The sequence below is a fragment of the Aulonocara sp. 'chitande type north' Nkhata Bay genome, linkage group LG2, assembly GCF_057382095.1.
Source record: "Aulonocara sp. 'chitande type north' Nkhata Bay isolate Kocher_YH1m ecotype deep benthic linkage group LG2, A_spYH_male_GT1.1, whole genome shotgun sequence".
In the NCBI taxonomy this organism is placed as follows: domain Eukaryota; kingdom Metazoa; phylum Chordata; class Actinopteri; order Cichliformes; family Cichlidae; genus Aulonocara; species Aulonocara sp. 'chitande type north' Nkhata Bay.
Genome location: NC_141345.1, coordinates 19,405,294 through 19,429,579, shown reverse-complemented (window position 1 = coordinate 19,429,579; position 24,286 = coordinate 19,405,294). Strand labels below are relative to the sequence as shown.

Below are 24,286 nucleotides of genomic sequence, written 5' to 3'. Positions count from 1 at the left end.
TGTGTCACACTCTAATGACAGTTTCGTACCTAAAAGAGAACTACTTCAACAATCTCCAACAAAGCACTGATATTTGCAATGTATATAATATATACAATATATACATATACAACTGTTCCCCATAAATGTGGAAACAACACATTTATTGAGATAAAAACATACTGTTGAGTAAAACCAGGCTACAAAGGAAGGAGATGCTTGCAGCTGGAGATGTTTGACCCAAATAGAAAGAAAAAACTTCATCTTCCACATGTATGAAAATGTTGTACAAGTTTCTGATGAATTAGAATTTAGATTTATGTCAGCTTTTGTTAAAGTATTAAACAGTTATATAAAACTTAAAGTTTACAGGACAAACGCTAACTAGACTTCTACTTCTGTGCTTGCATTTTATTTATGCTGTTGATGGTTATAATGCTGACAAACTACAACTGTAGTTTGTCATCCATGACAGTAGCTTATGGAAAAGAAGGATTGAAAACACCCCTCATTTATTTGCATTAAATGCTGCTTTTCCTTCAGTTAGACAAAAACAGGAGCAGTTGGGTAGGCTGTATAGCCTCAAAAATATATCACAATATTTTGAGAAAATTTTCAATAATGTATACTTTTTTAAAGTTCATAAATATTACAGAAAATTGCTTAATTCAGAGAGATGCGGTGCATAAGAAAGGTGTGCCCTGTGTTTAAAAGACTTGTTGCATTTGTGTTGGCAAGCATCGTGTTGACTGTTGAAGTGGAGCCACACTTTTGAAAGTTTAATTCTGTGTCTGTGTGCACGTGCTGCATGATGCTGCAGCTGAGAGGCATCTCTTCCCTGCCCCTTCCACACAGGCTGTGAGAAGGACGTCTCTTACAGCTTGAAAGTAACAGAAATGACTAATGCTTCAATCTTGGTGCAAATGAAAATTGAAGTTGGAGAGATAAATGTTATTGCTGTTCAAGGTCTGCCTGTTAATGTGACTGCATGCATTTCAGATTTATGCCCTGTTCAAGCAGATTTGCAAATGTTACTGTGTCTGCCCTAGTGCACATACTCTCATGTTCTTTTTCTCCATTTTTGAAAAATGACCAGAGTCCTTTAGACACGAAGCCAACACATTCAGATGCCATTACATTAATTGAAAGCAGCTATAGATTTTTAAATATTGCCAGTGTAGCTATGTAAATGAGGTAAAAGTGTAGCATTGATGTGTGAGAATAATGTGTATCATCTAGCACACAGTAAAGTTGAACTGTAAAGAATGGATCCATTTTAGATTTAGCAAATTAGTAACAAGCTTTGAAAACTCCCTGGTAACCAAATCCATTTGAACAGATAAATTTTAGCCTACTCTGTTTAGGTGAAGAAAACTACTTTGGTCCTTGATTTGTTTAATTTGTAAGAGCTTGCGTCTGTGCAGAGTTGTGGAACACAATGGGCTTAACTGGTTATTATGTTTCAGCAGCTGGAGACGGTGTTGGCAACAACACAGCGCTTTGTACCCATTTCCCCCGTGAAGTGGGAGGATACAGACCAGTTTCTCTCAGAACTTTTTTGGGGGGGGGAGTGATAGTCATTGCATACACAGTATATTCTTCTGAACTAGAGTATTTATTGAATTGAACTTTGTTTCAAAATAAGGACTCTATTGTGAATCAGAGATGACGATACCAGAAATCTCAGGTGATTTGTGAAAGATTCACAGTATATTGTTTGTTCTTTATTTGTTCCTTTTTTTTTTTTTTTGTGGTCACCTCAAAGAATTGAAACCAGTATTCTACAAAATCAACAATTGATGTTAAACTTGGACTCTCCCCAAGTCATGAAAGAACCTATATAACCATGTAAACAGGAATTACTGTAGCTTGTGAGCAGACATTTGTTGGTTTAGGAAGAATAGTGACTGCTGCTCCTCTGTAGGTGGTGAACCCATAATGCCAAGTGTTATTTAGCCTGTATGGCGGGTTTATTGGTTATATAACAGCAGGTCCCACAGGGCATCCATCTGTTAGTTCACTGTGCAGCCACACCGCAGCATGGTGGCATAGTTGACTGTCACACTAGTCTTATTATGTTAACAATGCATCCTGACCACCAGTTATTGTTGCAGTCTGGTCAGTTGCTGTGTTTGTGTGATAAAATGCGCTGACATGGTTTTTTCTGCTCTTAATTTCAGCTCCAGGAAAATCAGGACGAGATTGAAAACATGATGAACGCAATATTCAAAGGAGTGTTTGTGCACAGATATCGGTATGGCCTTACGTCAGTCAGCATCCAGTCTTGAACTTTGTTATCACTGTCTTTTCTACAGACTGCTAACAGCCCTCATTCGTTTTTTTATTAAATAATGTTTTAACAGGGATTCAATAGCAGAAATCAGGGCGATCTGTATAGAAGAGATTGGAGTGTGGATGAAACTCTATAGTGATGCCTTCCTCAACGACAGCTATCTGAAGTATGTGGGATGGACGATGCACGATAAGGTGGGCAATACAAAGGACTCTGAATTTTTTAAAAGCTCCTCTTAAGGTGTATACTTAATTTATTTTATTTTATTTTTTTAAAAAGAGTGTGTTGATAACTGCAGTAACCAGTAATGGATACTTTCGTACTCTATTCCAGCAAGGTGAAGTACGTCTAAAGTGTCTCACAGCACTGCAGGGCCTCTATCACAACAGAGAACTCAATGCCAGACTGGAGCTCTTCACCAGTCGCTTTAAGGTCAGCACCACCTGCTGGACAACTTAAACACAACAACTGTATTTGTTCCATACTTGGAGAAACAAACTCCATGGGCTTGTCTTTATTTAACTATGCTTTCAGTAATTCAGGAGTTTGCGAGGCAAAATGACTCATTAAGTTTTCTGTCTCTCCTTTTGTTTAGGACCGCATCGTCTCTATGACTCTTGACAAAGAATATGATGTAGCAGTACAAGCTATTAAGCTACTTACTCTTGTCTTGAAGTAAGTGGTTGTTTTTGATAATATGTAATGTTGTTCAGCACAAGTGATTGGGACGTAGTTTATACTTCAAGGCTGAGCACTTGTAAATTTTGTGATTTGCATCAAGTACATGTGTGCTACTGATAAAGTCTTTGTAATTTTCTTTGTATTTGTTTCTGCAGTAGTACAGATGAGGTGTTGACTCCTGAGGACTGTGAGAGTGTCTATCACTTGGTGTACTCGGCACACAGGCCGGTCGCAGTTGCAGCTGGAGAATTCCTTTTTAAGAAGTATGTTAGACATAAGTTAAGATTTCTAGCTTCAGGCTTGTAGTGATTTTTGTTTACAGTTCCAAGAAATAGTATATCAGCTGTTTGAGTTAGTATTCCATGTGATTCCCAACTAATGAAAAATATTCTCAAAGATTGTTCAGCCACCGAGAACCGGAAGATGAAGGTGCCCCTAAAAGGAGAGGCAGACAAAGTCCCAATGCCAACCTCATTAAGACCACTGTCTTTTTCTTCCTGGAGAGTGAGGTACATTATCATGCTATATTTTCTGTTCTCACATTTCTGTCTTTATTGCGCGTACTGTTTTGTAAACAGTATCAGTGATCCATCCCTCATCTGTTTGAACACTTATTCCATCAGCTCCACGAGCATGCGGCTTACCTAGTGGACTCACTCTGGGAATGTGGTGCAGAGCTACTGAAAGACTGGGAGTGTATGATCAGCTTACTGCTAGATGACCCGTTGCCAGGAGAGGAAGGTATGGCACTGGGTTTTTTTCTTTCTTTGTTTGTACTGGTATGCAGTTGAGAGCACTATTGTGATTTATTGATTTCTCTGTTTGGTTTTTCTTCGCAGCTCTTACAGACAGACAAGAGACGGCTTTGATTGAAATCATGCTGTGCACTGTACGCCAGGCTGCTGAGTGCCACCCACCTGTTGGAAGAGGAACAGGGAAGAGGGTAAGAGTGGCTGACACGCTAAAAATCACAAGCCAATACTAGTCATGTCTGTTTGTTGGATTATGCTGTCTTTGTGCTGTTCTCCTAATCGGCCAACTATCCTGGGATTTCTTTGGTGACAGTAATATTATAGAGTTAATTATGTTAAATTGGTTAACTCTTTATGAACCTTCTGAAACACGGCCACTTAAAAGATCTACAGATCCACGTCTGTTCATAGGTCTTCAAATAATTGTCAGCCAACTTGTTGTTTGATTATTTATTTATTTTTGTAATTTTGCTGTCTGAAGTGCAACATGTAGGCTATCAGAGGATAAGACTGTTTGCTAAGATTGTTTTAATGTATATACTTTCTGTTGCTCATTGTCGTGGTGTTTGATTTTGGAGATAAGAACAGTTCTGGGATATTCTTCATGGTTTTTTTTTTTGTTTTTTTTTTTGTTTTTTTAAACAGTTGAAAGTTGGTGCATAGCTTCACTCTGCATAATTGTAGATACTAAACATGTACTTTCTGTCATGTTTCTACTGCACTTGCATACTTTCTTTATTTTAATGAGTTTAACCACAGCTGCTTTCGGCCCTTTTTATGCAGTCCTTCTGAGTTGTTTACAACACATCGATTTCTCAGTTTACTACTTAAATTATTTAGGAAATTCAGTTAAAAGCTAAAAATAAAATTCCCCAGATGCGCCAAAAAAGATTAATTAATTAATTAATTAATGTAGTTTACATTTACCCTAAATGGTGGTGTTTGGTATTAAGAAGTCAGAGTACACTTTCTGAATGGATGAATGGAGACTAGTTGTGTGGTCTAATGTGGTTGCATCACACATCAGGTGATGACAGCTAAAGAGAAGAAGACTCAGCTGGATGACAGAACCAGAATAACAGAGCTGTTTGCTGTGGCTTTGCCCCCTCTACTGGCAAAGGTATGTCGTCATCCACTCAGCTTTCTTAGAAGCAATCTTCCTAAGGAGGTTGTACTTTTAACAGTACAGCATCATTGTGCTCTTTATGTGCTCCACAGTATGCCGTGGATGGAGAGAAGGTGACTAACTTGTTGCAGCTTCCGCAATTCTTTGACCTGGAAATTTATACCACAGGGCGTCTGGAGAAGGTAAGACAAATTGGCTTGTCGGACAGCGCTAATCAGATCAGAACAAATTGGATTAATGTATTTAACATATTAATGTGATTGTTTATCACACACACGCGATGCTAATATCTCTTATCTCTCGCTCTCCTCCATCCAGCACCTGGAATCCCTGCTGCGTCAGATCAAAGAAATTGTGGAGAAGCACACAGACACTGAGGTTTTAGAGTCCTGCTCTAAGACTTACCACGCCCTCTGCAATGAGGAATTCACAATCTTTAACAGGGTGGACATAGCCCGCTCCCAGCTGCTGGATGAGCTGGTGGACAAATTTAATAGGCTATTGGAGGACTTTTTACAAGAGGTGAGAGTAATAGTGCGCTTAAATGTCCAGCATACCTATAAGTCCAGTACAACAGAAACTAGCTCAACATAAACCATGAAAAGAGCACAGCCTCCATTATTTGTGTTCTGTTCTAGCTCTGTCACATTTCATAACTCTTCATTTATTGGTACTGGAACTTATCCTGTTGTACAGAAGTCTTATATATAGCAAGGATGAAAATACTTGATGTGTTGTGAATGACCTTACCATATAGTTTGTAAAGAAGCTCATCAGAAATTTTCACCTTTCTGGACAATCTGAAAACTCCAGTTTGTTTTTATTTATGATAACATTAAAGATCTTGACCTGTTAAAATCACTTTTTTCTGTACAGGGTGAAGATGCTGATGAAGATGATGCTTATCAGGTTTTGTCAACTCTAAAGAGGATCACAGCTTTTCACAAGTATGTTTTCTCAGAAGTATTTTCTATGTGATTTTATCTACGTCTGCTGCATTGTTGGTAGATTCAGTGTGCACGTTTTTGAAAGTGATGAGACGTCATCAACTCTTTTGCAGTGCACATGACCTCTCGGGATGGGACCTTTTTACCAGCAACTTCAAGCTGCTTAATACTGGCATAGAGAACGGGGACATGCCTGAGCAGGTAATATATATATATATAAGTTACTCTGCATAATTTTGTTTTATTTTTATTAAATGCTCGAAAATACTGATACATTTTTTCTTTTCTTTTTTCTTTTGTGTGGGTTTTTTCTCTTTCTCTCTCACTCCTTGTGAGTAGATAGTCATCCATTCACTGCAATGTACCCACTACGTGATACTGTGGCACCTGGCCAAGTTATCTGAGGGCAGCTCCAGAAAGGTGAGGTCTAATCATATTTCATTGCTATTTTGTGCTGTTTTAACAGATTTAAGCAGCTATAAATGTAATGTTTTAAAATGCGTTTGTCTTTGTTTCAGGATGATCTGGTGACCCTGAGGAAGCAGATGAGGGCATTCTGTATGATGTGTCAGCGCTACCTCACCAACGTTAACACAGCTGTCAAAGAGCAGGTGACACAGATGAGAAAGTGACAATTATCCATGTTTAAAAGTGCGCGTAAAATCAACTTGAAAGCAAAGCAAGAACACCTAAAGTACATGGACTTTGTGCAGCTGAACAGACTTTCCTTTTAACTCTGAAGTGGTGGTTTTGTTGCCCCTTATTGCAGCTACAATGGATGTTTTTTAAGCTCCAGAGCACTTATAATGTATCTGCTTAATTCGAAATCTAATTTGTGATCATTTTGTTTAGGGCTTGTGCACACAGAGTTTTAACTTTGTTCTTTTCTTCTTCGTTTTTTTCCACAGGCGTTCACCATCCTGTGTGATCTCCTGCTCATCTTTAGCCACCAGATGGTGTCCGGAGGCAGAGAACACCTGGAGCCCCTGGTCTATTCTCCAGAGGACTCACTACAGTCTGAACTGCTCTCGTTCATCATGAACCATGTCTTCATAGACCAGGATGATGACACAAATAGCACAGGTATGAATATGCAGATGTGCAGTTTTGGCACTGCACTGGCCAAAGTGAGGAAGTAGCTAATGGGATTTCAAATTGTTTGTTCCCCCTCAGATGGGCAACAGGACGACGAGGCAGTAAAGATTGAAGCTCTGCACAAGAGAAGAAACCTCCTGGCTGCCTATTGTAAACTCATTATCTACTGTGTGGTAGAAATGAGGACTGGAGCTGATATCTTTAAACAGTACATGAGGGTAAGCTTAAGCATTTGTCATTTTAAAAATATGCAGTTGTGTATTACCCCCATTAACTGTGAATATAAGTAACTCTTACAGGAAAAAATAGTTGTTTAATTAACACATTTGCTGTTGTCCTGACCTTGGGCACATGCATGCACACACGCACAAAATTCTTCACGACCTTTCAATGTTTTTCCTGTTTGTTTGTTTTTTTGCTTTTACAGTATTACAATGATTACGGTGATATCATCAAGGAGACTATGAGTAAGACTCGGCAAATTGACAAGATTCAGTGTGCCAAGACGCTCATCCTCAGTTTGCAGCAGGTCAGTGTGCACACTGTTGCTCGCATATTAATTAATTCCATAATTGTGACCTTCTGCTCATGCGTCCCAGTGGTTAAGATGTTATCTAATGTTCCATATCTCTCTGTGTCCTAGTTATTTATTGAAATGGTGACTGAACTGGGTCATGGCTTTGATCGCTCCTCCTCGGCATTCTGTGGAATCAAGGAGTTGGCGCGTCGTTTTTCTCTAACTTTCGGTCTCGATCAAGTCAAAACCAGAGATGCCATTGCCATGCTGCACAAGTAAGGCTTTATTCTGCTCATATTGGGTTACAAAGCTTTTCTTAGATTTTGGCCCCGTATCTGGGAACTGTCATGTTAGACAAATTACTTCTTGAATACTGTGTTTCCTTTGCCATGTTGTTTTTTCTCTGGATTTTGGAGAGGCTTAATGCATGAAATGTTACACTCTAGCCTTTTCCAGTACAGTAAGTATTGTAGAAAAACATGTTTAAAACAAAACAAAAACACAACACTGAACTGCAGAAACATAAAGGATGGCAACCAACCGTTACATATTTGAGCCGTGTGAATGAAATGAGCCGCACAGACTTTTCTTAATATCTGATGGTGGATCATCACTACTAGGGCTGGGCCATATTATACCGTTCACGGTAATACCGGTATAATGTTAGGCAACAATAGGAAAATGAAATATCGCGATAGAATATGAGTAAAACGCGCATGTGCAGTGCCTTTGTTTTCATACGCACATGGCCGATTGTTGAGTGAAACAGATGAACCAGAATTGGTTTGTAAAAATGGTGCAACTTCAGTGATGTGGAACTGGTTTGGTGTTTGTCCGTCAGATACACGACAAAGCACTTTTTTTTGCAGAACATGCAAGCGGCCGTCGTTATTGTCGTATTTGTCGGACTAAGATGCTCTTAAATCTGGGAGTAATCTGGGTCCTAAACTCCTTATTCTTCAGTTCAAACGAACACTGCAGCATCACTGAGCGTTAAAAACTGTCTAAATTATTTCATCTTTAATAAAACGATCAGCATTGCTGCTTTACCAGGTGTAACTATGAAGTTTAACTTCCAGGCATCCATTAAAACAAAATTTATTACATTTAACAGAGTTAGAAGTTAGCGGGAAGCTAGCGGAAGTTAGCTCGCTAGTTACCTAAGCATGATATTGCATGTTCTGACTGAGAGATTTCTGAAAAAAATCAAACGTACAGCTCTGCTATCACTTCCAACATAAATGAAGACAGGAAACTAAACAGCAGTGATGTTTGTAGGGTTACTGAAGTTGGGCTAGCTGGTATATAATGATGTGCTACGTGATCACTAGCGACACAGCTATGTTAGCATAACATAAACAGGGAAGCTGGAGGACGAACACTAACACTTTTCCACTTATAAAAGTTAACGTTAAGGTTCCTCATGGTTAGAGACAAATGCAATCGCATGGCAGGGTGCTGTAAACAGACCAAACTTCAGTCAGGAGAACAACTGAGATAATCCATCCACAATACGAGGTTAGTCATTAATATACTGCAACAACATGGGAATAGAGCAGCTGCCAGAGAATTCAACATTAATGAATCAATGGTACAGAAGTGGAGGAAGCAAGAAGAATGAGTTTAATAAAGTTTGATTTATCTGACTGCTTTGTTTCGCTTGATGTGCCTTATAATCCCGTGCACCTTATGGTCCGAAAAATACGTACTGCACACTGCAGTTTAATGTTGCAAAGCACCTCTTTTTAACTTCAGTGCTGCCGGTACGTTGGGGTTTTTCCCGGTGGACGAGAGGGTTTGTTCCCTGCGCCTTAGGGTCGGGGAACGGGTCCTGACTGTCATCTGCGCTTATGCGCCGAGTGGCAGTTCGGAGTACCCAGCCTTCTTAGAGTCCCTGGGGGGGGTGCTGGAAGGTGCTCCACCTGGAGACTCTGTTGTCCTGCTGGGAGACTTCAATGCTCACGTGGGTAACGACAGCGAGACCTGGAGGGGCGTGATTGGGAGGAACGGCCTCCCTGATCTGAACCCGAGCGGTGCTTTGTTATTGGACTTCTGTGCTAATCACAGTTTGGCCATAACGAACACCCTGTTCGAACATAAGAGTGTCCATAAGTGCACGTGGCACCAGGATGCTCTAGGCCGTAGGTCGATGATCGATTTTGTAATCGTATCACCAGACCTGCGACCATATGTTCTGGACACTCGGGTAAAGAGAGGGGCTGAGCTGTCAACTGATCACCACCTGGTGGTGAGTTGGATCAGGTGGCGGGGGAGGACGCTGGACAGACCTGGTGCACCTAAACGCGTAGTGAGGGTGTGCTGGGAACGTCTAGCAGAGGCCCCAGTCCGCGAGATCTTCAACGCACACCTCCGGCAGAGCTTCAACAGCATTCCGAGGGAGACTGGGGACATTGAGTCCGAATGGACCATGTTCAGCGTCTCCATTGCCGAAGCTGCTGCATTGAGCTGCGGCCGCAAGGTGGTTGGTGCCTGCCGTGGTGGTAATCCCCGAACCAAATGGTGGACACCAGAGGTGAAGGGAGCCACCAGGCTGAAGAAGGAGGCCTATCGGGCTTGGTTAGCCTGTGGGACTCCGGAGGCAGCCGACAGGTATCGACAGGCCAAGCGGAATGCGGCTCGGGCAGTGGCTGAAGCAAAAACTCGGGTGTGGGAGGAGTTCGGAGAGGCCATGGAAAAAGACTTTCGGACTGCCTCGAAGAGATTCTGGCAAACCGTCAGGCGTCTCAGGAGGGGAAAGCGGTGCTCTACCTGCACTGTGTATAGTGCTGGCGGAGCGCTGTTGACGTCGACTGAGAAAATTGTCGGGCGGTGGAAGGAATACTTCGAGGACCTCCTTAATCCCACTGACACGTCTTCCGGGGAGGAAGCAGAGTCTGGGGATGAGGGGTGTGACCCACCAATTTCCGGGGGCGAGGTCACTGAGGCAGTTAAACAACTCCTTGGTGGCAGAGCCCCTGGTGTCGATGAGGTCCGCCCCGAGTTCCTGAAGGCTCTGGACGTTGTAGGGCTGTCTTGGTTGACACGTCTCTGCAATGTTGCGTGGAGATCAGGGGCAGTACCTGTGGACTGGCAGACCGGGGTGGTGGTCCCCATCTTCAAGAAGGGGGACCGGAGGGTGTGTTCCAACTACAGGGGGATCACACTCCTCAGCCTCCCCGGGAAAGTCTATGCCAGGGTGCTGGAGAGGAGGGTTCGTCCGCTAGTCGAACCTCGGATACAGGAGGAACAATGCGGTTTTCGTCCTGGTCGCGGAACACTGGACCAGCTCTTTGTCCTCTCGAGGATACTTGAGGGTGCATGGGAGTTTGCCCAACCAGTCTACATGTGTTTTGTGGACCTGGAGAAGGCATTCGACCGTGTCCCTCGGGGCGTCCTGTGGGAGGTGTTGCGCGAGTATGGGGTGTCTGGCCCATTGCTACGGGCCATTCAATCCCTATACAACCGTTGCAAGAGCTTGGTTCGCATTGCCGGCAATAAGTCGGACTCGTTCCCGGTGGGTGATGGGCTCCGCCAGGGCTGCCCTTTGTCTCCGGTTCTGTTCATAATTTTTATGGACAGGATTTCTAGGCGCAGCCAAGTGGCGGAGGGCTTTCGCTTTGGTGGCCTCAGAATCTCATCTCTGATTTTTGCGGATGATGTGGTTCTGTTGGCTTCATCGGGTGAGGGCCTCCAGCTCGCACTGGAGCGGTTCGCAGCCGAGTGTAACGCAGCGGGAATGAGGATCAGCACCTCCAAATCTGAGGCCATGGTTCTCAGCCGGAAAAGGGTGGAGTGCCCACTCCGGGTCGGGGATGAGTTCCTGCCCCAAGTGGAGGAGTTCAAGTATCTCGGGGTCTTGTTCGCGAGTGATGGGAGAAGGGAGCTGGAGATCGACAGACGGATTGGGGCTGCGGCTGCAGTAATGCGGACGCTGCACCGGTCAGTCGTGGTGAAGAGGGAGCTGAGTGTAAAAGCGAAGCTCTCAATTTACCGGTCGATCTACGTCCCTACCCTCACCTATGGCCACGAGCTGTGGGTAGTGACCGAAAGAACGAGATCGCGGATACAAGCGGCGGAAATGAGCTTCCTCCGAAGGGTGGCTGGCCTCTCCCTTAGAGATAGGGTGAGAAGTTCGGCCATCCGGGAGGGGCTTAGAGTAGAGCAGCTGCTGCTCCACATCGAAAGGAGCCAGCTGAGGTGGTTCGGGCATCTGGCAAGGATGCCCCCTGGGCGCCTCCTGGGCGAGGTGTTCCAGGCATGTCCCACCGGGAGGAGGCCCCGGGGCAGACCCAGGACACGCTGGAGAGATTATATCTCTCGGCTGGCCTGGGAACGCCTTGGTATTCCCCCGGACAAGCTGGAGGAGGTGGCTGGGGAGAGGGAGGTCTGGACCTCTTTGCTTAGGCTGCTACCCCCGCGACCCGACCTCGGATAAGCGGATGAAGATGGATGGATGGATGGATGGATATTATACATGGTTATGCTCAGGATATGTCAGCCCATTTCTACTGGAAATGCCTTTTGGTTAAACTTTCAGCAAGGAATTTGTATTTGCACTGTTACATTTTTATAAAGCTTTAATGTACATAAAAACCAGCTTCTTATTTAAGTGAAAATAAATGGAAGGTTTTCTTTTTGCGCTAGTAATGTTGTGGAGTTGTATTTTGTCTCGCATCAATTATATCGTCAGTTATATCGTTATCGCAAATTTTCAAATCTATATCGTGATAAATATTTTTGGCCATATCGCCCTGCTCTAATCACTACTATCATTTCAACTATCTTCTCTAAAAACAAACTATTGCTGTGGTAGAAATCTATTTTAATACTGTTATAAGTGGTGGAAAATTGGTTGTTTTAAGCATTCAATCTTCTTGGTGGCTTGTTTCTTTCATGTGAATTGTTAAATCTCTCACAGTCAGTGAGTGCTACGTTATATTGGACATCCGGAGCGAAATCTCTGATGAAACATTGGTACTAGTAAACCTTTATCTGTTTGAGCCAATCAGTTTCACAGATTAGTATTATTAAATTTGTTCCAATTCAAAGAGTTCTGAAAGAAGGCCTAAAACTACTTAAGTTATTACTGGAAATTGAATTCTTTTGTTCCATGGTGCAGAGAGAAGAGTGCAAGAGGACTGAAACAGACAAAAATAAATGTATAAAAGTAGTTCCCATTAATTGTTGCTATAGACCCAGAATCTTACAATATGCCTGCCTAGTTGGGTCCAGTACACTTGTCATGAGGTCATATTTTAAAATGTGTACTAAAGAGGTAGTAATTCTGACAGATCTCTCTAGTATTTCACAGGTTTATTTTATATAAAGTAATATTACACTAAAATGGTAAATGGCCTGCATTTGTGTAGCGCTTTACTCAGTCCCTAAGGACCCCAAAGCGCTTTACACTACATTCAGTCATTCACCCATTCACACACACATTCACACACTGGCAATGGCAAGCTACATTGTAGCCACAGCAGCACTGGGGCGCACTGACAGAGGCAAGGCTGCCGGACACTGGCGCCACCGGGCCCTCTGACCACCACCAGTAGGCAAACATGGGGTTAGTATCTTGCCCAAGGATATTTGGCATGCAGCCTGAGATCGAACCACCGACCTTCTGATTAGTGGTTGACCTGCTCTGCCACCTGAGCTACAGCCACCCCTTTAAACTGTTTTAAAGTAGGCATGCCACAACTTTCATTTATTGAAAGTTGTGGCATGACTACTGCAACTTGCTTTACTTAAGTGGTACGAATCAAATGCTGTATGTGTTCAACACACTTAAGCTACTGATCTGATATGGGGCCAACAAGTCACAACAGTTTGTTTTTATATTAAGAATCCGATAACCTAAAATATTCAGTGGTCCATTCTCAGTTTGTTACATTTAGGAAAGGTAAACCGCTAGCCTGTAATAACAAATGAGTGTGCTGTTTGAGCAATTAACAATCTAATTAGTGAAGCTCTATGTAGGTACCATATTATACAAATAGTTATTGAAGCAGATTATTTTTTTTTATCTTTTGATTTTGAAAGGTCTCTAAATGTTGAAAATCCCAGTGATTCCAGCCTCAGCATCTAAGGATATGCACAGGGTTGCTGCTCTTAACTCAGATATTTTACGACAGTAGGAATGAGTGATATGTTCCACATAAACCTTTCACAAAAAAGCTCAAGATCCTGTTGAGACTTTTCAAAATAAACTGAATCACGTGAAAGAGCAGATTATTTACAGATGAGAATTAAAAAAGTTAGAACAGGCTTTTCCCCGCAACACGCTGTGTAATAAATACAAAGAAAACGGCAGCCGTTACAACTTATGTTTAAAAATGTATAGTTTCATACATCGGTTAAAACACTCGACTCCAGGTAAAGGATGCGCAGCTGGAAACACTTCACGCAAGTCGAGCTGCCCGAGATTCACATAATTTACAGAAATTTTTGTGATTGGTCATATCGCACAGCCCTAGTTCCAGCGTTTGTTTTTTAAAATCATACGGAGTACAACTAGCTAGAGACTCGGTGAGGCTATGCTGAATGAGCTTACTTTGTTTTAGTTTTGTAGTGTTAGCTGCAGAGTTTTCTCTCAGGCTTTCAGACAATCCTGGTACAGACTTGGCTGCTGATGCTTGAGATGGTGAAGTAAGTTTAGAAGTACTTTCCCCCATTCGATATTACAGGCATCTTGCACTCCTTCCATATTATTGTGGTCTGTTCTGTTTCTGCTCGTTTGTATCCAAAATATTTCCAAACCACTCAAGTAGCTGCTCTTTTGGGAATTAAATCTTCAGCGGTGATGCTTTAGCCATGTTTGCAGTCACTTTCACAACTTTAATAACTTCATGCTGCATGATCGACGTTAGCGTAATCCGCTGTGTAATAGGGTGATTTGTTTTTACACCATCGCGATATAATATTTATTTATTGACCCGGGGCAAAACCAAAAAATACCGGTATTATCATGAATGATGTGCGTATGCACACCTCTACTACACAGTTAAGATGAACTGCTTTTTGTTTAATGTCCACAAAACGTTGCTAATCCTTGCTCACAGGTCTTTCTTTTTCTCTCTGCCTCTGTGCTTTTCTCAGGGATGGTATTGAGTTTGCATTTAAGGAGCCTAGTCCCCAAGGAGAAGGAAGCCCCCCACGCAACCTGGCTTTCTTGGACATCCTCAGCGAGTTCTCCTCCAAGCTTATGAGACAAGACAAGAGGACTGTGTAAGCTGATTTTCTTCTTTTCTCCCCCCTCTGTTTTTGGATGGGAAGCTTCAGTATCTCAGTGGAACAGGTGTTTGTGACAACTGGTGCAACTGGTGTTTCTGATGCATGACAGCTTTTTTGCAGCTTCGAATGCCCCAATTGGAATGTGCACCTGGTTTCACGTGTGAAGTTTGTCCTGTGTATTTCGTATTTCATTTTCTCAAGATGACCTCCCTCTTCTCCCCAGCCACATGTACCTGGAGCGATTCATGACGTTCCAGATGGCGCTGCAGCGAGAGGACTGCTGGCTTCCTCTCATCTCCTACAGGAATTCCCTACAGGCTGGGGGCGATGATGATACCATGTCTGTGATGAGTGGCTACTCCAGCAGAGGCTCTTCCGTTCGCTCCAAGAAGACTAAGCCTCCTGTTGTTACAGCTGGAACTTCAGCAGCCAAGAGGAAGTTGCCAGAAGGTATTGTTTACTCAGGAATATTAAAATAAAAGTGCTTAATTATAGTGCAGGTGGAAAAAATATATTGATTTTTAGTTTGGTTTAAAAAGATTAAAGCTAGCAGGTTTCTATAAACTATAAACATGAATTAAATCGGAGAAATGCATACAACTCAGCCAGGCACGATGTTACAAACACAGAGCCCAGATTAACCCAGATGTCTTCTCACTAGCCTGCATGGGTGGGGTTAGGAGATTAAACAGCAGATGTTAGGAGGGAGTCAAAGTACTCTTTAACAGTCAAAAAACCTCTCTTGTGTATGTTTGCTTCGGAACTATTCATGACAGGATATCGCTCTGATTTCAAGAAAAGTAGAGTTTACCGGCCCCAAGGCAAAGTCCAAGCCTTCTTGGTTATTTTAAAGCCCCTAACTAATAAATGAGAAAGCATAAAAGCTCCATACAATCACCATCAAGTTTGTTTTTGTTTTGTCCTTTACAAGTGATACTTCATGTTTCTGATGTTATGGCTTAATTTACAGCTCCAGAGAACATTACTCTGTTGCCACCAGAGCACTTAAACAGAATGCCATGCTAATTCATATTGTGGACAAATTAAGCCAAGAATAACGGTTAATAATAGGTAGATATGCTAGCCTTTATCAATGTGACAACACGGCTGAGTATTGTGGCTCACTGGAGGCTGGGGAGAGACGGCCCACCGTTTTCATTGTTGTGTAATTTTCCAGGTGGTTTCTGTTCCTGGAGTGCCAAACACACAGACATGCTCAGAACTGTATTTCAGTTGTATGCTTCTTCTGTGAACTGTGGCAATCCCTGCCCCTGGTGCAAGGGTTAATGTGTTGCTTTTGCCATAGCAACCAAACAAAATCCTAAATTTTGATTCTCCTCAAAATCAGCATGGCCAGGACAATAGAGCTTTGCATTGCTAACTTATGCAAAATGTATAAAAACGAGAATGTGTGTGGTTGTTTGAAACAAACTCTTTGGCTTTTCCCGTGCAGAGGAGAGCAGCAGCAGCAGCGAAGTCTGGCAGCAGAGCATGCAGACTCCAGTCATGATGCCATCTCCCCATCTCACCTCCACTGCCATGCGGGACCCTAAGAGGGCACGTGATGACAGCTTCATGGGGGTCTACCCCCTCCCTCACGACCAGCAGCAACCCCACCAACACCCGCAGCACCATCAACCGACGCCCCAGCACCACCAGGCATCCATGGATTACAAGTATGCATGCCTCAGTCTTTCATTGCTGCACTATTGCGGTCATGTTCAGCACAGTAATCGTTACAGGCTAATACACGCTGCTTCTTTCAAATAAAAACATTTTTACTGTAGAGGACTTATTGATTCTTCACTGTCCTTAGATGCAAAACCTCTGAAAACTTTGTTTATAAGTGCGTAATAAAATACAAGTACACTTGAGTTGGCAAGACCACACATAGGTTCAAAGACTCAAACACATTACTTAGGTCTGTAACATATCAGTGTGAAATTATTAGCGAAGCATTTTGATGCACAATAATGAGGGCAGTTTTGATAATGACCTATTACCTAGATAAATCTCTAGGAAAAGAACAAACACATTAGGAGTCTTTACAGATTTGCTATGTGTCTCTTAATCAGCAGAGAATGGGCAGATCAATGAGGAAAAATGGTGTCTGAGCTTCAGAATTGAATTAATCAATCTGCCTACATGATATTAGTGAGCAGGATTTGGAATAGTGCCTCTAACTAAGTTGAGATTATATAAGATGAGTAGTGAATAGTTGTAGCTTCTCAAAGTACAGGCTGAGAAAACTGGAAGTAGCCTGGAGCTACAGCAGTAACCACTTACTTTCCTTTAGCATCTCCAATTACTCAAAAACCCCACAGTCCAACATTAACGTTTTTTCCCTCTTCTTTCTTTGTTGACCCTATAATCTCAAAGCTCTTTAATGACCATTTACTTTTAATTATCTGTTATTTGAGCTTATCCCGATGTTTCATACTATAACATTTTATAAATACATCTAGGCTCATATCCAGGCCAATTATTCAGGCCAGAGCATCACTTATTCTCTGAGAAAAGGTTTGGACTGGAATGAGCCAAAATACATTAAGACAGGGTTCAGTGTAATTGCCCATTTGCATGCTATTAATTTGGAGGGCAAATGGTAGCAAAATGGTTGTGCCTAACAGCCTGCCAAGTGTTGGTCCTACTGGGACAGTGACTGACTAGTTTATTTATCCACCCTGAGTTTTTACAGGCATCGGGCCAGTGTGCAACTAAGTTGTATCCTCATGGTATCCCCAGTAAAAACACCAGACAGTTGTGGGTCAAAACATGGCTAAATAATGTGCTCTCATATATTTAGTTCCCAGGTGACGTGGATGCTGGCTCAAAGACAGCAAGAGGAGGCACGCCAGCAAGAAAGAGCCATGAATTATGCCAAGCTCAGGACCAATCTGCAGCATGCTATGTAAGTCACAGGCACACCTGTATGCTGATGTGTAAATCTGAAGACTGGGTACACTTAGTAATTATTTAATGGTTTGCTCAGCAGTCGTCGCGGCACTGGGCTCATGGAAGAAGACGAAGAGCCGATTGTGGAGGATGTGATGATGTCATCAGAAGGCCGTATGGATGACCTCAATGAAGGCATGGACTTTGACACCATGGACATTGATCTGGTGAGATACATGCATTTTCATGAGTTTGTACTTGGTGTACAAACATTAAGATGTCCTCTAAAGCGCTGTGATACAAGCTTGTGTCTTCTTGTGATCTAGAGGAAACTCTAGATCACAATTAAAGTCGGTTTTTGTTTTTTGTTAATGGTCTTGGAAGGCAAATCAGCATTTTACACAAGTATCTGTTTCTAAATTGTCTCTTTGTCATTTAATGATTCAGTTTGATGGTAGTTGGAGATTAACAAAGAAAATTAACCCTTTTACAACTAAGTTCAGAATGTATTCTGATGCATTTGTGTAAGTGTTTTTTATTGCACAAACTGCCAGCATAGGATGTAACCAGGCACCTTGTTTTGAATGTTGCCTGTAATAGAACTAGCACAAGTCAGAAATCATTAAAGAGAAATGTTTGCTTGTGGGAAGAATATATGTCTTTTTCTTCTTCTTTTTAAAGTATGTACTTGCCAGTACATTGCAATTGTTGGTATACCATGATCAAAAAAGACAAATTTATTTTCATCATTTATGCCAACACCACAGATTTATGTATGCCAAGTGTAAAGCCAGAACAAAATTTGATCCGAGGCTAATACCCCTCTTGGATGCTGGAGCTGGATTCCATGAGATGGGCTCCAAATGTCATGTTGAATCAACCAGAAGACTGTACAACTGTCCTCGTTTCTCTAAATTCACTCTACTTGAATGTTCCAAACACATGCTGAAATTACATACCTCCTATTTGTTTTTTTAAGTATTGTATGTTGGTTCTGTCGATTTCTGCAGTCTCTGCTTTTTTTTTTCTCTCTCCTTTTTTTTTAATATATGGGGGTAAAGTTCTAACAGTGGGTGGGAGTAGTTGTTTGACAGTCTACTAAATATGCCGTTTCTTAAATCTCATAGCCACCCTCCAAGAACCGCCGTGAGAGGTCTGAGCTCAAGCCCGATTACTTTGACCCTTCTATCATGGATGAATCGGTAAGCAGCATCAAGATCAGGATCCTGTACTGATCCTGCTCACAATCTTATATTTTGTTTGTTGACGTCTGTTACATGTGAAGCGACACAACTGTTGGGAAGTAATTCTTGTTCCAGACTGTCACAAAACCTCTGGGAAGGTTTTTTTTCTTTCTTTCTTTTTCCTCCTCTTCTACAGGGAGTGCAGAATTATTAGGCAAATGAGTATTTTGTCCACATCATCCTCTTCATGCATGTTGTCTTACTCCAAGCTGTATAGGCTCTAAAGCCTACTACCAATTAAGCATATTAGGTGATGTGCATCTCTGTAATGAGAAGGGGTGTGGTCTAATGACATCAACACCCTATATCAGGTGTGCATAATTATTAGGCAACGTCCTTTCCTTTGGCATGGTGGGTCAAAAGAAGGACTTGACAGGCTCAGAAAAGTCAAAAATAGTGAGATATCTTGCAGAGGGATGCAGCAGTCTCAAAATTGCAAAGCTTCTGAAGCGTGACCATCGAACAATCAAGCGTTTCATTCAAAATAGTCAACAGGGTCGCAAGAAGCGTGTGGAAAAACCAAGGCGCCAAATAACTGCCCATGAACTGAGAAAAGTCAAGCGTGCAGCTGCCAAGATGCCACTTGCCACCAGTTTGGCCATATTTCAGAGCTGCGACATCACTGGAGTGCCCAAAAGCACAAGGTGTGCAATACTCAGAGACATGGCCAAGGTAAGAAAGGCTGAAAGACGACCGCCACTGAACAAGACACACAAGCTGAAACGTCAAGACTGGGCCAAGAAATATCTCAAGACTGGTTTTTCTAAGGTTTTATGGACTGATGAAATGAGAGTGAGTCTTGATGGGCCAGATGGATGGGCCTGTGGCTGGATTGGTAAAGGGCAGAGAGCTCCAGTCCGACTCAGACGCCAGCAAGGTGGAGGTGGAGTACTGGTTTGGGCTGGTATCATCAAAGATGAGCTTGTGGGGCCTTTTCGGGTTGAGGATGGAGTCAAGCTCAACTCCCAGTCCTACTGCCAGTTTCTGGAAGACACCTTCTTCAAGCAGTGGTACAGGAAGAAGTCTGCATCCTTCAAGAAAAACATGATTTTCATGCAGGACAATGCTCCATCACACGCGTCCAAGTACTCCACAGCGTGGCTGGCAAGAAAGGGTATAAAAGAAGAAAAACTAATGACATGGCCTCCTTGTTCACCTGATCTGAACCCCATTGAGAACCTGTGGTCCATCATCAAATGTGAGATTTACAAGGAGGGAAAACAGTACACCTCTCTGAACAGTGTCTGGGAGGCTGTGGTTGCTGCTGCACGCAATGTTGATGGTGAACAGATCAAAACACTGACAGAATCCATGGATGGCAGGCTTTTGAGTGTCCTTGCAAAGAAAGGTGGCTATATTGGTCGCTGATTTGTTTTTGTTTTGTTTTTGAATGTCAGAAATGTATATTTGTGAATGTGGAGATGTTATATTGGTTTCACTGGTAAAAATAAATAATTGAAATGGGTATATATTAGTTTTTTGTTAAGTTGCCTAATAATTATGCACAGTAATAGTCACCTGCACACACAGATATCCCCCTAAAATAGCTAAAACTAAAAACAAACTAAAAACTACTTCCAAAAACATTCAGCTTTGATATTAATGAGTTTTTTGGGTTCATTGAGAACATGGTTGTTGTTCAATAATAAAATTATTCCTCAAAAATACAACTTGCCTAATAATTCTGCACTCCCTATAGAACAATGTAAGGCTAAGTAGAGCCCTGTGTGACTGGTTTATGTTATCTTTAACAACCTTTTTGATCACAAAAATGAAACTAAATCATCAGATTGGAGCAGTTTTGTCTGCGCTAAATACTTCAAATCTTGTTCCATTAAGGTTTTTCTGAGGATATAAACCATTTGCGATGTACTTGGCTTTTACCAATTTTTTTGCACGGCTCAGAACCAGCCTGATTAAGATCAGGATTTCTCAGTAACTGTTAATTTAGTTTGGAAACTGGTTGAAAACGATCATGTTCTGTCAGACTTTAATCATTACTGATGTAGATGGACATTCAATCATGTAAACATCCATGAGAGTGCAGTGTGAAGTCTGTATTAATGTTCTGTTTGTTTCTTCCAGATGCTTGGGGTGTCCATGTTTTAAGCTAATATCCAGATGATTTTGACGCTGGGATGAGAGAAGAGGCGCTTTGTATTTAAAGAGAATTTTAGAAGTGAAAACAGAAGTGTTTTCTGTAAGAAAAGGCAAAAATGAAAAAAAAAAAAAAAGGAAAGAAAAAAATCTGGCTTGTACTTTACGTGGACCAATGACAACCCACACTCAGTGTTGCTTGCTCAGAGAGGACTTTGTTTCAAATATTTACTTTTATAATCTTGGGTAAGCTCTTCCTGTTCAGAAATAGCGTAACAGGCCACTTCCAAACCTATTAGAGATGAGACATGTCTGAAGAAAAATCAGTAATAGCTTTTTGTTTTCCTTTTTTTTTTCTCTTTCTTTTTTTTTTAATGGGGATGAAATGGTGTGTTTAACTTAAGAAACATTTTTGTTTATGTCTAACCCTTTTTACAATTGTAGTAAGTTACCAGGTGTGAAGTAGTAATTTATAAACGGACTGTAGTAGCTTGCTTGTACTGTGTTAGCCAAGTGGATGGAGGTCTTTATGTTTCTGTGGTTTTTTTTTGTTTTTTTTTTCTTTTCTTCCCCCCTTTCTCCCTTTTGTCTGTTTCTTCTTCCTGTTGTTGGCCCTGAGTTGAGGTCCTAATAACCACTGGTGGTTAAGATGGTTAAGATGTCATGTAGAATCAGTTAAGATCCCTTTATGCTGTGAAGATTCCTATAGAGTCCACTGAATGCTCCACGCTGTAAGTCCCAGAGCTTAGCCCAAGATTTGGATCACTCCTTAATCACCATCTTACCAGATACATATGTACACCTTTCCCCCTCAAAATGAGCTTTTTTTCCCCTTCTTCTTTTTTAATCCCAGTAGTACCACTGTGTGGGCTCTGGGGGATAACGGCTCGGTCAAAGAAAATCACCTTTTTTCTCTTTAAAATCCAGCAGCATAATGTTGAAATGGGTATCTCTACATTTTAAATAAAAGTTATATATGAATCGGTGCTGATTTTATATATGTGCTTTTGGTTTATTATTTTCTTATTTTCAACTTTTCAACCTTCAGTCACAAAGTGAGAAATGTGTAAGTAAAACCTAAAAAAAATGAAAGCATGTAAAGCCATGCATCAAGGAAGATTTTTAAATTTGTATTTTTATGTTTTGTTCTTTTATTTTTATTTTTTCTTTGTCTTGATAATGTCTTCGGGTTTCTACCTTTTTTCCTACATGTAAATTAGTTTGGATAAAACTAATGAAAAGACTTGTGAAATTCAGCTTTAAGGTTTTCTCAACATTTAAAAAAAGAGTCCGGTCACAAAATACTTCTAGATTTCAAATGTTAAAACTGTAAGGTAGTCATTCAGCCAATACTGAAGATGAAAGTTATTCAGCAGCGCTGTGGCAGCTAGACAAAGCTTAGATTTTGACATGTATTTGTCACACACAAGTTTTAATGAAATGTTTTGTCTACTGAGGTTTTTATTTTGTAGTCATTCCATGCTTAAGCCTTAAACATGCTTGTGGAGGTCACATTTTCTCACAGTAATCTTCCATGTCAGAGGATCAGTCATGTTTAAAGGTGGATAATTGGCTTCTTAGAACATGAAATATGAGGTGGTCAGATGTAATGTGATAAAGTAGATAAACAGCCTATATGTGTTTTGCCTAATTATTTTATGTAAGTAAAAAAGAAAAATTCTTTTAAGGAAAAAAGTACTGTTTATTGTTTGTTACTTACCACTACATCGGTATAAATTCTTATTAGATCATGTGTATATATACAAAATTTTATTTCTTTCCTTCATTTTGGCCATGTCTGTGTTTTATTTTGTCAGCACTCTTGCCTACACTCTGAGTTGTTGTCTATTATCCCATCCTCTTTCAGTCACTCTGTTTTCTGATTTGTACTTGTCTGGAGACAGTAACTTTTGAATAAAAATCAACACATTTCATCTGTGGTACTTTTTACTTTTGACCACAAGAAACAAACTGCAACTAATGGAGCTATGACTAATCGGGCTGCACAGTAGACTTCTTATGTTCTCTTTGCAAAGCCTAAATATGGTGTGGTTTGGTGATTCCAAAGGTGGAGGAGGCTGAAACGTATACAGTATCAAGTGCACCTCAACATGTTAACAGTTGATTAATATAAAGTTTTTTAAAAAAAAGGCAAAGTGTGTAAATCTAAAAACGAAAATCCGATTATCCTTAACACTAGAATATGGATAATAGTTAGCTTTCATACTAACGATGTAGGTAGGAAATGGAAATTCACATAAATAAAATATTAATTGAACGAAAAGTGTAGCTAGCGGTTAAGTTTTTGAATTGGGTTTTAACATATAAAGCAGAGAAACACTACGGATATACATAATTAACAACAGTGTTTATGTCTAGATGTAAATTTAGCCTAAAGTATGGCTCGGAGGCAAACCGTTAGCAAGCTAGTAACTGTTAAAGCAAATTATACTACAGGTAAACACAGAGTTGTTGAACAAACAATGTAAATTTCAGTGGATGGCGGATGTAAATAAAATGTAAATTTGACTAAAGTATGGCTAGGAGGTATACCGTTAAACTGCATTAATTTTTAAAGCCGTAACATTCTAGTGCGGATAAAAACCGTTGTATTTAAACAGAATCCTTGAAAAGGCTTTTGATTCCTTGAGTTAATTTATACAACTGAAACAAACTACAGTTAAGTAATTGTTCAGCGAACATTATTTAAATTCAGTTAGAAATGGGTTTAACTGAACACACTTCTATGGAAGCTTGTTTCTGGAGCAAGCAGAGCTATGTTGAAATTTTGAGTTATTACAAAATTACTAGTTGGAGAAAATTTTTGACTTACAATCTTGAAATTTTGAATTACTTCTGAGGGAGTTTGAGTTTTTCAGGACGTCAGGTAAACAACAGGTAACCGCTGGAAAAGTATTACCTTTCATGCCACATGGGGGCAGTGTGGTTCAAGGCAGACCTCCACTCTCCCTACAGTGGCTTTACTGCTGTACATTTTCTGACTCATAATACATATAGATTTATATCTTGCACTTCTAAGTTACTGACAAACAGAATGTACACATCTTGCTACACACAACCTTTGTGTTGACTATCAAAAACATCCCATTTTTAGCAAGAGTTGTCATGTGGAGACAAAGAGCGCCAGTGTTCCTCTTCTGATAAAAGTGAGGACGCGTGGTAGCAGGAAAAAAAAAGGGATGAAAGCAACTGAGACTTCTGTGTTAAATGCATGATTAATAAAGAGGCGCTCAGATCACTGCGGGCGTACCAGAATAGGACCTGGCAGTGAGCGCCCTTCATGTCCAGCTTGTAATACATGAAGAGGCTCATCTATCACTACGTCTGCTTGTCACACGTCGGCTATCAGAATACTGCGAAGGGAAGCACTTCCCTCTGCAGCCCTGTGTAATTGTCATCTGAGCTG

General features: G+C 41.2%; 1 protein-coding gene across 2 annotated transcripts in view; it reads left to right on the top strand.

Moving 5' to 3' along the window:
* stag2b (STAG2 cohesin complex component b) overlaps window positions 1-22,791 on the top strand; it is a 28,873-nt gene extending 6,082 nt beyond the window's left edge. The window contains exons 9-34 of one of the 2 annotated variants that reach the window (XM_086307732.1): window positions 2,160-2,233; window positions 2,343-2,466; window positions 2,606-2,704; window positions 2,868-2,947; window positions 3,109-3,216; window positions 3,351-3,462; window positions 3,577-3,694; window positions 3,793-3,896; window positions 4,733-4,825; window positions 4,924-5,013; window positions 5,150-5,353; window positions 5,708-5,778; window positions 5,892-5,979; window positions 6,118-6,198; window positions 6,297-6,389; window positions 6,687-6,861; window positions 6,952-7,091; window positions 7,301-7,402; window positions 7,517-7,665; window positions 14,489-14,617; window positions 14,847-15,073; window positions 16,077-16,299; window positions 17,430-17,534; window positions 17,616-17,745; window positions 18,646-18,720; window positions 20,848-22,791. In XM_086307732.1, coding sequence (XP_086163858.1) covers window positions 2,160-2,233; window positions 2,343-2,466; window positions 2,606-2,704; window positions 2,868-2,947; window positions 3,109-3,216; window positions 3,351-3,462; window positions 3,577-3,694; window positions 3,793-3,896; window positions 4,733-4,825; window positions 4,924-5,013; window positions 5,150-5,353; window positions 5,708-5,778; window positions 5,892-5,979; window positions 6,118-6,198; window positions 6,297-6,389; window positions 6,687-6,861; window positions 6,952-7,091; window positions 7,301-7,402; window positions 7,517-7,665; window positions 14,489-14,617; window positions 14,847-15,073; window positions 16,077-16,299; window positions 17,430-17,534; window positions 17,616-17,745; window positions 18,646-18,720; window positions 20,848-20,871 — 3,018 coding nt within the window. In that variant the 3' untranslated portion in view covers window positions 20,872-22,791. The remainder of the gene's footprint in view (window positions 1-2,159; window positions 2,234-2,342; window positions 2,467-2,605; window positions 2,705-2,867; window positions 2,948-3,108; window positions 3,217-3,350; window positions 3,463-3,576; window positions 3,695-3,792; window positions 3,897-4,732; window positions 4,826-4,923; window positions 5,014-5,149; window positions 5,354-5,707; window positions 5,779-5,891; window positions 5,980-6,117; window positions 6,199-6,296; window positions 6,390-6,686; window positions 6,862-6,951; window positions 7,092-7,300; window positions 7,403-7,516; window positions 7,666-14,488; window positions 14,618-14,846; window positions 15,074-16,076; window positions 16,300-17,429; window positions 17,535-17,615; window positions 17,746-18,645; window positions 18,721-20,847) is intronic. The other variant, XM_086307742.1, reaches the window with a different exon arrangement.
* The last annotated feature ends 1,495 nt before the right edge of the window (window positions 22,792-24,286 follow it).